At 39.6% G+C, this 18,600-nt stretch overlaps 1 protein-coding gene across 1 annotated transcript; it reads left to right on the plus strand.

Annotated features, from left to right (window-relative positions):
- The first annotated feature begins 3,689 nt into the window (after positions 1-3,689).
- Positions 3,690-17,134, plus strand: LOC134287360 (uncharacterized). Its single transcript, XM_062849090.1, has 4 exons — positions 3,690-4,447; positions 10,137-10,274; positions 15,453-15,836; positions 15,899-17,134. Exons 1-4 carry the CDS (start codon positions 4,341-4,343, stop codon positions 16,941-16,943), a joined length of 1,674 nt encoding a protein of 557 aa, XP_062705074.1. The 5' UTR covers positions 3,690-4,340; the 3' UTR covers positions 16,944-17,134.
- Positions 17,135-18,600: the final 1,466 nt, after the last annotated feature.

Raw genomic sequence — 18,600 nt, forward strand, 5'->3', positions numbered from 1 at the left:
AAGAACGCAGCGAAGGCGGTAATGTTGTAGCAAGGGACTCGACAGAACGTGGAACGTTACAAACAGAAGCGGCAACAGCAGACCCGCCACTTTCGGGAGAAAAAGCGCCGCCTGGAAGAAGCGGAGTGTGAAAAAAACGGAACTGCTGTGCCGTGCTCAAGAAACACGAAAGTTCTATCAGAAGCTCAACGCATCCCGCAACGGCTTCGTGCCGCGAGCCGAAATATGCAGGGATAAAGACGGAGGCCTCTTGACGGACGGACGTGAGGTGATCGAAAGGTGGAAGCAGCACTTCGATCAGAACCTGAACGGCGAGGAGAACGTAGACACGGGAGCCCACGGCAACGGAGGAAACGACGACGCCAGTGCAGCGGATGACGAAAATGAACCAACTCCCACGCTGAGGGAAGTTGAGGATGCCATTCACCAGCTCAAAACCAACAAAGCAGCTGGTAAGGATGGTATCGCAGCTGAACTCATCAAGATGGGCCCAGAAAAGCTGGCAACCTATCTGCATCGGCTGATAGTCAGGATCTGGTAAACCGAACAGCTACCGGAGGAGTGAAAGGAAGGGGTAATCTGCCCCATTTGCAAGAAAGGCGAACATTCGGAGTGTGAGAATTTCAGAGCGATCACTATTTGGAATGCTTGCTGCCTACAAGGTGCTATCCCAAGTAACACAGAAAACATCTTTGAAAATGAAATTTGAAAAAGATGTTATAGTACAGTACTATAATCGTATTTGAGCACATCTTGTGTTGAAATCATTTTTTAACTATGTTTGACAAAAACAAGTTTCTAAACAATCTTATCAACATCCTCACAAGTTTGAATAACGTAAATTCAACGTTGATTGTACAAGATTTTTGTATCATCATCTGCTTCAATTAAAGATGTTTTATAAAACATTAGCTGTACATAGTTAAAACCTTTGGTAACATATGTGGGACCAAAGGTTTTAACTATGTACAGCTAATACGTTATTTTTAAGTACATTAATGTACAAGTTCACAGTCTCTTCTTGAACATCACTGCCCCTTGAACATAATAAATGAAATATCTTTTACACAAAAAAGACACGAAAATTAAGCCCCAAACACTCATTCTACACTCATATTTTTGCTTTGCCGTTTGCTTAACAGGTAAACACAGGTATCGAAGTACTCTTTACAAGGGTTGGCGACTGTGGAAACGGCGTCGTATCACTTTTTACTTCACCGAAATGTCAGTCCTATTATTACCTAATAAACACTTTAAATACTTACGTGGCGGCTCAATCTCACTGAAAAGCCTAGTTTAATCACTATAATTGACCCCGCGAAATATAAGATATCAATTTATTAATATTGGCTCCGTAAATCGAACACTTAGTTTGTTATTGTTATATTATTGTTCAAAATAGGTATCCAGAACAAAAATCCCACCCATGCATGCTATATGCAAATGAATGTTTAAAATACGTTGCAATGATGTATTCGAGAAGGTATTCGAGAAACATTGAGATGTCCATAAGATGTAATTTGAGCGTATAGGTAATATTTTGAAATTTTCTATATCAGGCCAGATGAATTACAGTGCCTGCTAAAAAGTTTCATACTAAAACTTCAGCAATTGATTTATCTATTTTTTTTTTCTCTCAATAATTATTCATCTGGGACAATTAAACATTGATTGAAATCATATAATTTCCTAATCGATAATTGTTAAAAATTCTACATTCCAATAGCACATAGTGTATACAACATAAATGAAAATGGCATTCCAAAACTTCCTGACGGACAAAAATTTCCCTAGTTATTTGAAATCCGATGAAAAGCCCATGCATTCAAGAGGAGTGAATGTGTTTATATCACCATAAATTTTGAATGGCACATGAAATTAGGCCGTAGTAATAAGCATCAAGATAGTCAATTACAAATGAAATGAGAGACTTAATAATCATTTTCAGCCATGACCAAATAGCAACATAATATGTGTCACATTTATTTAAACAATGTGTGTTCATAATTTATGATTTCTCTACAAGCAAAAAGTAAGTATTTACGATGTTTGCGGAGAACATATTCTAAACTTAATTTTATGTTATAATAATGTATTGAAAAACATCTTCGGTAACATCGAAGATGTTTTATAAGCCGCCATTTTTTGCGCTTTTTCGGTGATATAAGTGTACAAAAATACGTTTCCTATACATGAAACAAAACATGGACGTTTGTATGAAACATGTATTATTTACTTTACTATAATAAGTTGTGTTACTTGGGATCCCAGATCATCTTCCGTCGTCTGTCACCTAATACGAATGAGTTCGTGGGAAGTTATCAAGGCGGCATCATGGACGGGCGGTCGATAACGGACCAGATCTTTTCCGTACGGCAAATCTTCCAGAAATGCGGCGAATACCAGGTCCCAACGCATCCCCTGTTCATCGACTTCATAGCGGCACACGACAGTATGGACCGCGCAGAGCTATGGAGAATCATGGACGAAAACGGCTTTCCTGGGAAGCTGACTAGACTGATCAAAGCAACGATGGACGGTGTTCAAAACTGCGTAAGGGTTTTGAGTGAACTATCCAGTTCATTCGAATCTCGCCCGGGACAGCGACAAAGTGACGGACTCTCATGCCTGCTCTTCAACATCGCTTTGGAAGGTGTGATGCGACGAGCCACGCTCAACAGTCGGGGAACGATTTTCATAAAATCCGCTCAATTTGTGAGCTTTGTGGACAACATGGACATTTTCGCCAGAACATTTGGCACGGTGGCAGAGCTGCACACGCGCCTGAAACGCGAGGCAGCAAAGGTCAGACTGGTGGTTAATGCCTCAAAAACAAAGTACTTGCTGGTAGGCGGAACCGAACACGACCAAATCCGTCTGGGTGGTAATGTTACGATAGACGGAGATACCTTCGAGGTAGTGGAGAGATTCGTCTACCTCGGATCCTTACTGACGGCTGACAACAACGTGAGTCGTGAAATTCGAAGGCACATCATCGAAAAGCTGCGGTCTTAAGGATTCACCAACGCACCAAGTGCACCATGTATAAAACGGTAATAAGACCGGTGATCCTCTACGGACATGAGACATGGATCATGCTCGAGGAGGACCTGCAAGCACTCGGAGTTTTCGAGCGTCGCGTGCTAAGGACTATCTTCGGCGGTGTGCAGGAGAACGGTGTGTGGCGGAGAAGGACGAACCACGAGCTCGCTGCACTTTACGGCGAACCCAGCATCCAGAAGGTGGCCAAAGCCGGAAGGATACGGTGGGCAGGGCATGTTGCAAGAATGCCGGACAAAAACCCTGCAAAGCTGGTGTTTGCTACTGATCCGGTTGGCACAAGAAGGCGTGCAGCGCAGAGAGCCCGATGGGCGGACCAGGTGGAGCATGACCTGGCGAGCATTGGGCGCGATGGAAAGCGGCAGTCACAAGTCGAATTTTGAGGGACGTACTATTGTTGATTATGTCTTGTCTTAAATGTGATGTTCAGCACATAAATGTATGTATGTATATAACGTTGATCCAGTCTAGTGCCCAGGCTGCACTATCAGCTAAGCATATACATCTTAGCTAGCGGTCTTTATCATTGACTAACCCTTTGGAAGCATGAGGTAGGACCTTGTGAGGACCAGAGCTACGCTCTGTCCTAGTTGTTTATCCACCATTGTGCTGCACCCTTGTATAAATAATACTACAATGTTTGATTTTGAATATAGATTTACAAAATTAAATTTAGTTAACACCGTCGAAGAATCAAAACGGTTTTCAAAACGCTTGCTATAGGTACAAGTTTCGATTACAACTCGTCTTCACCCCCAATGACGGTATTAAGTAGAACAAAACATCAGAGAGGTGTATGTGGCCTGGTCGGGAGACATGCCGCTGGTCAGAGACCATGACAGGCGGCAACGTGCCGTGCCACCCCGTAACCAACACTCGCGAGAGAAGCGTTTTGTTTTAATCTAAAATCTTCAAAAATTTAATAGAACTCAGGTCGGCCGGAACGCACCAGCCAGCGGTGGCGGCCTATAGCTTACGGCGGGTACCTCCCGCGATGATGAGGCTGAGAAAATCTGAGCAGGGAAAATTAGCATCATCAACAATGGGAAAATGTATAAAAAGAAGTCAGTGGGTGCCGGGTCGAGTTAGTTTTGAGTTGAATTTTGACCGCGGTGGAAAAGTATAAGCGCGCGCGTTCGAGAATCGAGTAGGATCACGCGTTCTATAGCGAGTGGATGGGTGGAATCCTTGGAAAGGACAATCAGCCATAAGAAGAGGCTTAATGAAAAGGACTGTTTCAGAAGATTTCAGTGAACGTTGAAAGGACATTCCTAAGGACAATGAAGCTGCCATTAGTGTTGGGAGTTGTGCTTGGGTGCTTTCTTTCGGTGCAATCAGACCAATCGGATTTCAACCATATCAACTCGGATGGATCGTTTAGTTTTGGGTAATCGTGACGATTTTCAACCAATACAATGACAGAATGCGGAATACTGTTTGAGTGCTAATGGAACCATAGTGCAAAATATATAGCCTTGGGGCACGGACTATGCACCAGTGCATTACCAAAAAAAAAAACAATCGAATAACAAATAACGTTGTGATTGAGAACATAGAAAATGTTGATTGCTTAAAATTATGCAATTTAGAATCAACTACCTCGGCCCTTCGTTTGACCCAGTTCCGGATTCTGGTTTCATTGGACCCGGACACAACTTGTGAAGGGAAAAGGCAAAAGCAAAATGTGCGAGAAGTGAAAAGTAAGAAATTCAACTCATTTCAGAACATTTACCAATCACGTCCCGAACAGAAAACAATTACTTCATAAAATATCAAGGTATCAATTTTAAATACTAACATACCTCGATATGCCCTTAGGTGGTAATAAGAGGTAAAGCAAAATAACAAAATTTAATACCTTAATTTTGTAAGAAGAACACCTAGAAAAAAAACTAGTCTCATTCAAAAATGAATGCATACCAAAAATTTCAAGAGCTGTATTTGTTATCCTATATGTATTGAATGACAAAGTATTAGCATTTCTTACTATTTTTTTTTTATTGATTCGATATCGCCATACCATTGTATTATGGAGATATCGAACAAATGAAAAATAATATTAAGAAACTACTTCTTCAATTTTTCCACTGCCTATTTAATCAACAAACACCACATCAATATCAAACTCTGCTGAAATACCTACAATTGTAATTGTGATGTTCTCATATCATTTCGTAGAATAACAAGGCAATACAAATTTTAGATATTCGAGCAAAGGTTGCTTTTCGCATGATATTTGTGAAGTATTCCATTCTGCTCGGGTATAAGGGATGTAGGTATGAAAAGTCTTATCCCGCAGACAAACAGACGTATCACTTGGAACAAATTCTTCGTCACGTAAACATAAATGCCCAATGCTAATCAGGCTATGTTTTGCAAACCGCTGGCCAAATGGCGATAATGAGCAAACGTTAAACAGGAGAAAAAACGATGCCGTGTGTGGTCAATTTGCGAACTACTGCATATTTGAATCAACCGTTAAAAAGAAGCACGATGGGTAGTTAGTAAAGAAGAACGTCTGTTTGTCTCCGCTTTTCCCTTCTTCTTCTTCTTCTTCTTCTTCTTCTTCTTCTTCTTCTTCTTCTTCTTCTTCTTCTTCTTCTCTTTCTTCTTTTCTGCTTCTTCGACTTGCGTCCCAATTACGACAAAAAGCCTATTTCGCCAATAATGACCATTTTGAATCGTGTAGCAAACACATAGCTAGTAGGCTGTTCCAAAAAACGGTGTTTGGAAAGTCAAGGTGTTTAACCCTAAAACGAAATATATTCATATTCGAAACATTTTTGTAGAACATTTCGATTTTCTAGAAAATAATTTGAAGGGTTAACAAGGGCAATTTTTGAAAAATTGTAATTTTTCATGGAAAATGTAAAAACAAAGTTTTTGTAATACATTTTCAACTTTGATTTTTTTTCAATATTTTTTTTTTCTATGGACTACTAGATTTCATTGAAATGTGTCAATTTTATCATCACCATTGGCGTATATAGGGGATGGCCTGGGGGCCTCCAGAATCACGAGATTCAGGCGATAAGTATCTTTGGAGCAATTCTGAAGTATAAAAAAAACATATTGACATGGCCCTGGTCCCCCTAGATCTAAGACCTCATGATCGTCAACCATAAAAGGTTTTTTGAAAGTACTATTCTGCCGCCACTCGCATAACAGTCACCATCTTTGCTGGGTTTCATATTCATATGGGACTGTTTTGCGAGTGGGAGCAGTATTCATATGCGCTATTTCTCTTTAAAAGATCTAAAACATTTTGTCTAGTAGTTGAGATGATACGTTTTAGTGAAAAAGTTTACATAACTTTGTATATTGGCCATTGTGACACTCTAAAGCACATATATTAGAAAGGGATAGGATTAAAATAAAACTTCTACTTGTTGGATGGTCAATCTTGTTCAAACATGGAATTTTTAAAATCTGGGATAGTTGGCAGTAGATTAGTGAAGAGTTTTCTTGTAAAAACACATTAAGTTCGAGATTATTCCGTGGAATCCCTGACGGAATATTCATACCATTCAGTAAAAAATATTAACTAAGACAAGATTGATTCTACCTAAATGAACTTTTTCATATAATAGGCAAAACTCAGCTTTTGTAGTAGTAGAGCATTTACAGCTCAACGCATGAATCGTGTAGACACGACCTTCTTCAATTAACCCTCTAATACCTTACCTTGCCTTAAGACGGGGTATAGTTTGGGCATTTTTGTAATTTTTGTTTCGTGGACAATCAATTTTTTATAATTTTGACTGATATTTATGACAGTTCTGTGTATCTCAAAATGGTTTTGGTGTCTTTTGAAGCGGTTTTACATTTGTTTTTAAATCATCGAAAAATCGGTGTTTTAGTCACCTTTCAGTAGTCATTGTTTATTTTGTATTGAATCTCTACAATTAACATATTTGATTTTTACCCAAATCATTCTATCATTGTAAAATAGTTTAAGGAAGTCAAATATACTCTAAAATAATTTACAACACAACACAGAAAATAGAATTTTCCGTGAAAAAAATAATAAAAATATTCCAACAATAACCACAAAATGTTTGATCCCTACCTATAAAAAATCATCAACCTTCAGAACCCTCGTACCAATTTGTACGATAATAAAAAAAAGTTCCCCCAATGCTCCAGGCATTAGTCCAGGAACTTTTCCAGGGATTCCGCATGGAGTTTGTCCAGAAGGTTCTCCAGGATTTCCTCCAGAATACATCTAGGAATTCCTCCTGTGATTTCTCAAAAAATTCCTCCAGGAATGCGTCCAGAAATTTTTCCAAGGATTCATCTAAATTTTTTTTTCTAGTAATTTCTACAGGGATTTCTGATGCGGATTCTTCAGATTTTTTTTCCTGAAATTCCTCGCATGATTGCTCCTCGGATTCCTCCAGGTATACTTTCAGAAATTTCTCCAGGGATTCGGGCAGGTATTGCTCCGAAAATTTCTGTAATGATTTCTTCATAAATTTCTCTCGGGATTTTTTCAAAAAAATATTCAGCAGTTAGTTCAAAAATTTCAGTAATCCGTTTATAATCTTTTTCAGGGATTCACCCCAGGGCTGTTTTTAGGATTACTTGTAGATTTTTTGAATAATTAGAAGGATTTTAAGAGGAATTCCTCCAGCGATTTGTATTGGAATTCTTTTAGATAATTTTAGAGGGACACAGAAGCCAGGAAATTCTGCAAGAAGTCATCCAGGAATTCTTTCACAATTATCTCCGAGAAATCTTTAAGAAGTCCAATCATCAATACCTTCGAGATGACCCATTGCAGCACCAGCTTTTAAATATATTAAAACTTCCTCAATGACCATTTAAATTTGTGAATTGTTTGATAGACGCACAAATACCCCTGACCCACGAAATAAAAGAAATTAATAGTGACCGACTAGAAATCAGCTCCAGCATGGTTTTAATGAATACACTTGCGCTTCAGCTACATGGATAATTTCCAATGTAGCTTCTATTCCCACAAGGAATTCAAAAACTTTTGCTGTAATTCCATTGCAAGTTCAACCAGATTTTTCCCACATGATACTTGAATTCCACAAAGAAGCACTTAATCATATTTTGCAGTAATGCTGCTAAAAAATTCAAAGATTCTTAAAGATACCCATCAAAGAATTCCTGGAAATTATCATTTAGATTTAATTTCTCAGCGATTTAAAAAAGAAGATGTACAAAGCATTGCTATTTATATAATTCTGGTTATATAACATTTCCAAACAAAACCTCTTAATTACATAGACCATTTTAAGGAATGATCCTGTAAAGAGTGACAAGTTGAGAATAGTCTCCAATAACTGTCAATTTAAGCACATATGTATTATGCCAAATAAATGTCTATTACAGATCTATGTTTGTCACCACGACAGTGGTTTTCAGATTTTTTTCAAATTTCCATATATAAAGTCATGAAAAATTTCTGGGGGGGCCTGGTAGATTCGGAGGGAGGCCTTGCCCTTCAGCCCCCCCCCCCCCCCCCTCTAGCTGCGCTTATGTGTGGGCATAAATTAAGTCAGAACCTCAATGAGGGAATCAAGTTTGCGTGAACAGGTCTTGCTCCTAGGCATTTAAGATGGACCAAGGGAATTTCTAGGAAGTTCTTAGAAAGCCCAAGGATCTTCAGGGGTGTTTCAGGGTGTTGTTTCAGGGGATTCATGGAGCATTTTAAGGGCGTTACGGCAGGTTTCATTGGCATTTTAATAGGATTCCGAGGATTTTATGGGCGTTTCAATAGTATAAAGGAAATCACAGAGACGTTTTTAGGCATTTCAGATGCATTTTAGAGAGTTTTAGGGGCATTCCAAGGGGTTTAGGTTTTTTTAAATTGTTTATGATGATTTCAAGGGCGTTTGTTTTGGGATTACGGAGGTTTCAGGGGCGTTTCAACGCATTTCAGGTCATATCAACAGGTTTCAGGAACATTTTGGGGTTTCATGGTGCATTTCAAATTATTTACGGGGATTTCCATGAGATTATGGAAGTTTCTGGAGCAGAGAAGTTTCTAAAATATCTTTGAAATCCCCCTAAAACCCCCATTGATCCCATGTAATTCACCTTAAACCTTCCGAAAGCACCGAAAACGCCTATGTAACGCCTCTAAAACTCACCAAAAATCTTCTGAAGCTTCCTTAAATACCTCCGAAATCCCCTAAAATCAATTCGAATTCCATGTAACGCACCTGAGACCCCCCAAAAGCCCGAAAACGCCTACGTAACTCCTCTAAAACCCACCGAAAAAACCTCTGAAGCTTCCTGAAATGCCTCGCAAATTCCTCTAAAACGCCATATAACACATCTGAGACCCTCCAAAACCATCAAAAACACCTCCGTAATGCCTCCAAAACCCGAATCTGAAACTTCCTGAAATGTCCCCGAAATCCCATTAAATCCCCATCAGCCCCATGTAACGCACCTGCGATCCTCCAAAACCCTGAAAACACAAGCATGACGCCTTGAAACCCGCCGCAAATCCTCCAAGACTTCCTGAAATGCCACCGATAGGATTAGGCAATCGCGGCATAGGCGCCAATTTTGGGGACGAGCATGGTTTTGCAACCATGATTTTTATTTTTCAAAATAAAATCAAAATAAAAATCAAAATAAAAATTCAAAATTCAAAAATTCAAAATAAAATGTGAACTGACTCAAGGGTTATTGAATAACGAGTTAACAAATTTTATAGCAAATTCAATACATTTAATATTTTCCCAAGCAATATGTTTTGCATTTGTAAAAGACGCCTTCAAACTCTCAATGCCATTGTAGTATGTATCGCACATTCAATGAACATTCGAATCAGGAAGAGTGATTTTTCCAGAAGTAATCACATATTTTTCATTAGGCGTTTTCGTGGAGTAAATCAAAGTTCATCAGAACTTCGAATTGCAAAAAATTAAATTTAGGTTTTTTAATATTTTTTGTTACATACTTTCTCCCTTACAACTTTCAAAGTATTCCAATATCTATGGTCCTGCATGCATTGTTCCAGCAGCACTCAAATCTTCACCCGTATCCTAAGTAGTCCGTTAAAAAGAATTTGATTATCTTGCTTATTGTTGCAGGTTGAAAAACTCCGATGTAGGTGGACACTACCACACGGCCAGCGGAAATCCGAAAACAATCGTCCGCGGAAGATTCGGAAGTCGTCAACCGGATTCGGGTCGAGTCGAGGAAACCGTCTACACGGCCGGTCCCCGAGGGTGAGTCGACTTATGAACGACTGTGAAAGTGAAAGGCATGTTGTAGAACATGGCAATGAACTTGAATGCTCCAGTTCATCACATCATGGTAAAGGCTAGGGGGTACGGCCCGAAATTGCATGCTCGCACAAAGGTGTACCGAAAAACGCTAAATGCCACCGGTTGTAGAGCCATTGTTTTGGATACTATATTCCCAAACGAAAATTTATGTGGGAATTCAATTATGCTGGTGACCGCACTTGGTCCACGGGCAGTCGGCTGAAAGAAGTACGTTGTGATAGGTATGCCAACTGTTGAACATTCTGTAACAAGGAAACCGGCGAACCTTGGTCGGTAGAACAGCGTCATGTTGTAAAATAATGGACAATTTAGACTGATGAATGATCTAATCTTAAATACCTAGAGATAGGCATCGAAGCATTGTTGGACGCATCTGAAGACCAATTTTACGGGCAATAATGAATTCATCACATCACGACGAGGAATATCTGTCGAAGATTTAGACAAAAATGTGATAATAATGTTTCTCATTTAAGCTAATGTAGTGCTCTTTTAAATGTGTATAAGTTGAAAGGTGCACGGTGTCAAAATTTCGATTATTATCGTAAATTCATGTACCTCGGATTTTTCTTCGAAAATGATTAGTATTTGGGCTATATATTCATAATCGGAAAACTAGAAAATATTTCATCGGCGAAAATTTTTCTATATATTTTGTATGGGACGTTTTTTGAGGTAAAATAGTTTTTATTGATTTTTAGTATGGAAAATATCTAAAAACTCATCTAAGTCAAATTTTTCCCGATAGAATATTTTCAAATTTTGCATTTATAAATTATAGCCGGATTCTAATATTCTCTGAAGAAAAATCCGAGGTACATGAAAGTTCGATAATAATCAAAATTTTGACACCGTGAGGTGTATGAGATAATAATTAACAGAAGCAAAAGGAAACATATGTTTACACAATGCAGTACACTGGATACTATTTTTATGACATGGGCTAAGGGTGCATAAGTTAAAAGCCAAAATCCCAAGTAACAATTTAAGTTTTGTTCTGCTCTATAAGAGATCTTCATGACCAATTTTACTAAACTTGCAATAAAACTGATTTATACTTCAAAACCTCTTGATAACCTCTTTAAGAGCATCTTCCAGCTAAGAGGACCACTCTTGGAGAGGTTTTCCAAACCACATTGAGAGTAGCAATAAAACTGTTTTGAAACCTGAATGAAAAAAATTTCCATTCTCGAAAAGAGGTTATGATGATTGTTGTTGTTTTTTTTTCAACAAAAACTATGACAGTTCAAGATGTAGAGAAGCCTTTTTGATGGCACGTACAGTTCAGGAGGATACATCGTTTGTAAATAGAAAGCGTTCATTTCAAAGTAATATTTTAGTGGTTATTGTGTTGGTAGGTTTATGCGCATTCAATTTTACAGTGATTATTGGGGTTGCAGAAACATAAAATTAATGCGCTTCGAAAATGGTGAATATTATCATCTTGGAATGAAATAAACCAATTTGTTAATTAAGTAAAACTATCTCGAATCATAAGAAAACTCGGCTGAGAGAGTTTATTTATGTGAGCATGTTATGGAAATGGTGGCAAACTATCAATTCATTGCTTTTTTGAGCAAAATTAACTGTTTTTCATTCACGTCAGCTAATTCTTCAATATGGCGACGACCATAATTAGCGAAAATAGAACGAAAGCAAGTTTACTTTTATGATGACCGCTATAAACCTAGCAGTGTCGTAGTTTCTGCTGTTCCATCAACAGATGTCGTTAATATTCGAACGTATCGCCATCTGTTGAGGATTTGAACAGTTTTTTGTGGTAATAATGAATGCCAAAAGGTTTACATATCGGAGAGTTTTGTTTACTCTTAAAATCTGGCTTTATGAATATCGTATAATAAGTATACTATAAATCATTTCATCAATGATTTTCATAAAAGTAATCATTAAACCGTTAGTTTTAATTATTGTTGTAATAAAACCCTAATAAAAATCAAACAAAACCAATCAGCAATGGAATTGTTGCTTGGGAAGAGAGAAGAATTTTGTGCAAGAACTAAATCAGGGGAACATTCATAAATAACGTCACGCTGTCAGGGGAAAGGGGTGTTCAGTAAAGTGTGACGACCCATATAAAAATTTAAGAGGAATCATACAAAAAGTGTGACATAGGGGAGGGAAAGGGGAATTGGCTTCTTTAGTGGTGTTGGGTGGAATCCTTAGAGAAATTTCTGACAAAATCTCTTGAGGTATTCCTAGAATAAATCCAAGATAAATTTCAGAAGGATTCTTTGGAGGAATTTCTGGAGAAATTCCTAGAAATTTTTTTGAAGAAATCTCTTGAGGAATTCCTGTAGAAAATGTTAGAGAAATTTCTGAAGATGTCCTTTAAGGAATTCTTTGACAAATCCCTGAATCCTGGAGAAATGCCTGGAGGAATTCCTGGACAAATTCCTGGCGTAATCCCTGGAGGAATTCCAGGTGAATTTCTGGGATGAGACACAGTAGGAATTCCTGGAGCAATCTCTTGGAAGAATTCCTGGAGAATTTCCTGGGGACATTCCCGGAGAAATCTCCAGAGGAACTCTGGGAGGAATTTCGGAAAAATTTCAGAAAAAAAAATCCTTGAGAAACTTTACGAGAAATTTCCAGAGGATTTTCTGGAGGAATCCCTGGGAAAATCCCTTGAGAAATTTATGGAGAAATCTCTGAAGCAATTCCTGTAGGAATCTCTGGAGGAATTCCTAAAAAAATCTAAAGATATTCCTGGAGAATTTCCTGGCAAAATCTATGATGAAATTCCTAGAGGATTTCATGTATTATTTCCTGGACAAATTCTGGGAAAATTCCTGGAAGGATTCCTGGAGGAGTTCCTTGCAAAATTCCTGGATAAAATCCTGGAGGAATTCCTGGAGCAATTACCCCAGAGATATTTTTGTGGGCATTGCTGAAGGAATCCCTATAGAAATTCCTGGAGGAATCTCTAGAGAAATTATTGAAAGAATTACTGGATGAATTTCTGAACGAATCTCTAGAGCTCTAGAAGATTTCAATTTCTATTATTTTTCTATTTCTGAAAAAATCCCATGAGATATTCCAGAAGGAATTTCTAGAGGAATTTCTGGAACGATTTTTGAATAAATACTCGAAGGAGTTTCTGAAATAATCCCTGGGGCAATCTTTGGGGAAATTTGAGGAGAAATCTCTGGTGGAATTTCTGGAGGAATGCCTGGAGGACTCCATGGAAAATTCCTTCAAGTATTCCAGGAGAACTTCGAGGAAGAATTCCTGAAGAAATATCAAGAGGATATCCTGAAAGAATCAGAGAAATTTCATGGAAGAATGGGGAAATATCTGGAGGATTTCCTGGAAAAATCTCTGGAGAAATATTTAGAAGAATTCTTGAAAGAATTACTGGATGAATTTCTGTAGGAATCTTAAGAGAAACTCTGGGATAAATTCCTGGTGGAATTTCAAGAGGAATTCCTGGAATTCCTGAAATAATCCTTGAGGGAATTCTTGAAAAAAATCATGGAGAAATCCCTGGAAAAATCCCTGAAGAAGTTCCTGGAGAAATTCTTTGCGGAATTCCTGGTGGAATCCTTGGATGAATTCCTTGAAGAACTCCAGGAGAAATTCCTTGAAGAACTCCAGGATGAATTCCTGTAAAAATTCCTAAGGAATTTCCTGGTGAATATTTTGAAGGAATCCCTGAAGCAATTCCTGGAGCAGTCTCTGGAGGAATGAAAGAAAGAATTCCTGTAGGAATTCCTGGTGGTATCACTGGAGGATATCCTAGAGGAATGCCTGTGGAATACCTGAAGGAATCTCTAAAGGAACTCCTGGAAAAATCTCTAGAGCAATTCCTAGAGGAATTTATGGCGGAATTTCTAAAGGAATCTTTAGATGAATTCCTGGAGGAATTTTAAAAGAATGCCTGCTCGAATTTCCAGAGGAATCCCTGGAAGAATTGCTTGAGTAATTCCTAAAGAAATGTCCAGAATACCAGAAATAATTTCTGAAGAAATCGCAGATGACATTCTTGGAGAAATCCTTAAGGAATCCTTAGAAGTGTTCGTGGAGGAATCCCTGTAGCAGTTCCTTAGAGGAATTCCTGAAGAAACTCCAGAAGAAATCCGGGAAGCAATTTCTAGAGGAATTCCCAATGTATTCCTTAAACAGTTCCTGGAAAAAAGTACTGGATTAATTCTTATAGGAGCTTCTTAAGGAATACAAGGAAGAATTCTTGAAGGAATCCTATGAAGAGTTCCTGGGAGAATCATTGGAAGAATTTTTAAAATAATCCCTGTAGTTGTTCCTGGAAGAATCACAGAAGAAATTCACGGGTGAATACTAATGGAATTCTTGGAGGAAAACTTGGAGAAATTTCTGAAGAAATCTTCTGAGGAATTCCTTAGAAAATCCCAGGAAAGCTTTCTTAACCAATTCTTGGATGAGTTTCTGTTGGAATACCTAGAAAAAAATCTGAAGGAATTCATGTCTGCAATAATTTCTGGACGAATTATTGTAGGAATGTTTTGTACATTTTTTTAAGGAATTCCTGAATTTATTTGTAGAGAGGATTTCTGGAAAATATTCTTGCTGAAATACTTCGAATTATTCCAGATTGAATTATTGCTAGTAGAATTCTTGAAGGAATATATGGAGGAATGTCAAATTTCTGAAGGAACACTTACAGAAAAATTTAAAACGATCTCTGGTGACATTCCTTTAGGAATCCCTGGAGAGATTCTTGGAGGAATCCTCGATAAAAGTATGGGAACAATCACTGGAGGAACTTCTAAAGATATCCCAGGAGAAATTCCCGAAGGAATGTCTGGAGAAACCTGACCACCCCCCCCCCCCCCCTCTTCTGCCCCCCCCCCCCTCTGACTACGCCCATGGACGGAAAGCAGGCAATCTTTACAACACAAGTCTAAGACTGCACATAATTTTGAGCGTCTCGCTTAATACTAATGCTTAAGTTTTCTCGATAGACTCTAAATTTTGGATAATTTTGCATTCGTCTTTTAATGGGGTTTGCAGATCGATAGAGCATGCGAAGCGAATAGGATTAAAAAAGTTTGAGCAATGTTAATTAACGTAGGTACTCATCCATGTTCGCAAATTCACTGATTATTTTAATTTCCTACCCAGGTTCCGCGCCCGTGGTCCAAAAATTCATCGCAAACAAAACCTATCGCAGGTACCGCGTGGTCCCATTGGTACACCGGAGGACCCCCAGGCCGATCCGTATGACGATCCCAGCTATGATTTCCAGTTCAAAACCCGTAACTACCAACGGCGCGAGGGATCCGATGCCAACGGGCGGGTCAACGGGCTGTACACCTACGTGGATGACGTTGGCGAACAGCATTCGGTTCGGTACTCAGCTGGTTCGGGGACTGGTTTTGAGGTGGCCAATCCGGTCCCGGATGCACCCAATACGATAGCATACGAGAGCCCCTTGTATAAAACGCACAAGCAGGTGCGAGGAAAGGTCGCATTCGAAAGTGGACCGAGCGGTTCCGGGCAGTATAAGTAGGAATTGTTTCAAGGTATGAGTTTTTGTGAACTGAGTGAATGATCTCGTTTCATTTTAGGTTACTGTCGGTGGGGCCTGATCAGCGAAGATCGGAAACAACGGGTCCAGATGGTATCACACGAGGTTCATATTCGTACTTGGATGACAAAGGGTTGCAACGAACGGTACAGTATATAGCAGGGGCAGGGATCGGGTATAAGGTTGTTCAAAGCACTACGGGAGCTGGAAGCCATTTACTGGCATCGCCTGCCACAAACTTTGCCATAAGTCACGTCGAACAAAGCGACGTGGCGGATAACAATAACCCAAGTTACACCGCAAGTCCATCTGGACCTGCTTCGTTCCCTAGTGGCGGTGATCGACCTGGAAGTGGTGGGTCCAGACCAACCGCCGCAGGCTATGACGGGGCAAGACCAACCGGGCCCGGGTTCGACGGGTCAAGGCCATCCGGGAGTGGTTATGATGGAGCGAAACCCGATCATGATGGTTACGATAGCGGACGTCCAACAGGGCCTGCATTCGATGACGACTTCGATAGAAAACGACCAACCACACCACCAAGCAATAAGGTACCCTCAAGTACAGACCGCCCTGATCCCAGCGATACCAAGGTGCGTTTCCCGGATGACGATTCCGATTATGGAAGCAAGCCGCAAGATGGAAGCATAATAGGGCTCGTTCCTCCCAAGTACGACTATGAACCCACGGAAGATCCACCTCTTTCGGGACCTTTTGACATCAGCATCTCCAGCGGACCATCAGGCCCTTCCGGCTCCGGTTATCCAAACTTTGACGAATCGGCCCCGGGCGCGTTCAACTCTAACGATTTCACCAACTACCCCGAGGTAAGCTACGACCGAAAGAAACTCGAGGAGGACCGCAAGAAGGATTGGCGAGACTTTGCGAAGGATTCCACAATCATCAAGAACGTTGGCGACTGGTATGTGGGACTGGCACCGGGAGCCTCCGTGAGGGCTCACATCCAAAACATTGACCTACTGCCATATGGAGGGCGAGCGCCCTCGCCAAGTGAGGCCCTGCGAAGAGACACCCAGTCCAAACCAAAGCGACCGCCGCCGTCGTCGTATGAGCGAAGGCGGTGAGAGATATGCCTAGTGTGATTTGATTTTACCGACTATTGTATGCGTATCGAGATATGATCGAGAATTAATTTCAAGAGAATTAGAATTGTAAATAAATTATATTGGTATGTACTGAACAAAGAGGAAACAATTCAACTGGCAATCTCACAATGAATCCATCATAGAAGTTATCGTTCCAATACAGTATGTGGCTTTCAGTGGTTCCCAACTTATATTTCATGTAATGAAATATGAACTTTTATAGCAATAACCTTTATCGGGGAGTATTGACTTTTTCTTAGGGGTATACATTTTCGCGTTTAAAGGGCGTAACTGTAACTATTTGTTTGGCTATTTTCGACGTAAATCTTGCCTATTTTCAGCAAACTGGATAAAACAACGTCGAACGATATATATAATTACATGAAAGTATAATGAATGATGTGATGAGCCGAAGATTTTGCTACATCCGGTCAGTTTATTTGCTTTGCGGAAGATATGGACATTATTATCGGCTGAACATTTGGAACATTAGTTGTTTGTACCCCTACGCGAAACGTAAAATTGCTAACTACTAGTTAGCTGATATACTGATAATTGTACTAACTACTAAATATTAGTACAAAGTACAACTATCAAGAATATTCAGCCTTCAAATGCACGTTTGGCTGACTAGAAAACTTAGAGCGAACCGAGCAACTATCGGATACCTCAAGGATTAGGCAACTAAGGGGCTTCGGTTGCCCAACTAAACTCAAGCTGCTTTTATTCCTTACAACAGTGTTTCCCAAACTTATTGGAGCTATGTATGCAAAAAAAGCTTTCGTGCAATAGGAATGGTTTGAAAAAAAAACTTTAGGATCGAATTGAAGGAGAGTTCTTCATGTTAGCGTTTGAGGTTATGAAATTTTGGCAGAGTTTTAATTCGGCAGCATTGTGAAAAATATAGTATAACAGCAGAGATTGGCGAGATACGTGGCGCAATGGTCACATGGTCCGCTTCATAAGCGGATGGTCATGGGTTCGATCCCAGCCTCGGCATTTCGTCAGAAGCTCTTCCCCCGAGAGCGGCTGGTACTTGGGCATCGTACACAAATTACGTAACGCTATAGGGGGAGGAGGGAGACACAGCAACATCCTCTTGCTCATCATTCTACCATGGACAGAGGACAGAGTAGAAAAGTGAAAGCAGCACAAAAACCAGTTCGATATAGTAGACATAGAATAAATTTAGGCGCTGTACCAACTGTAAGTGCAGCTGTCAGTTGTAATCGCTCTCCTAGTGCATCCGTGGACAAAAGAGCTGTAAATTAGGTTAAACCTGGTTAAACGGTTAAGAATTAAAAAATGCAGAGATTCTGAAACAATAAGTATAAAGGTGAAAATTCTGATATTTTGAAAACCACAGGCACTGGTCTCAACTGTTGAAAACGTTTAAGACACATTGTACTAAGTTTCTACCATCGAAATGGGCGCAATTTGCGAATCAACCATGTATGACCACCACCGCAAAGCTCTTCATCGCCATCGTAAAAGATCTCACATCACAAACTTGATCGACCATTGTTCTAAAAAGGAAGATCGTTGGCACTTGCTGAAAGGTAGGTGTCCGAAATGAATTAATTGCCCCTGTCCACAATTGACCTCTAAGACCATTTGGCCGTGTATGTTGGTACAC

The sequence above is a fragment of the Aedes albopictus genome, chromosome 2 (assembly GCF_035046485.1).
Source record: "Aedes albopictus strain Foshan chromosome 2, AalbF5, whole genome shotgun sequence".
NCBI lineage: Eukaryota > Metazoa > Arthropoda > Insecta > Diptera > Culicidae > Aedes > Aedes albopictus.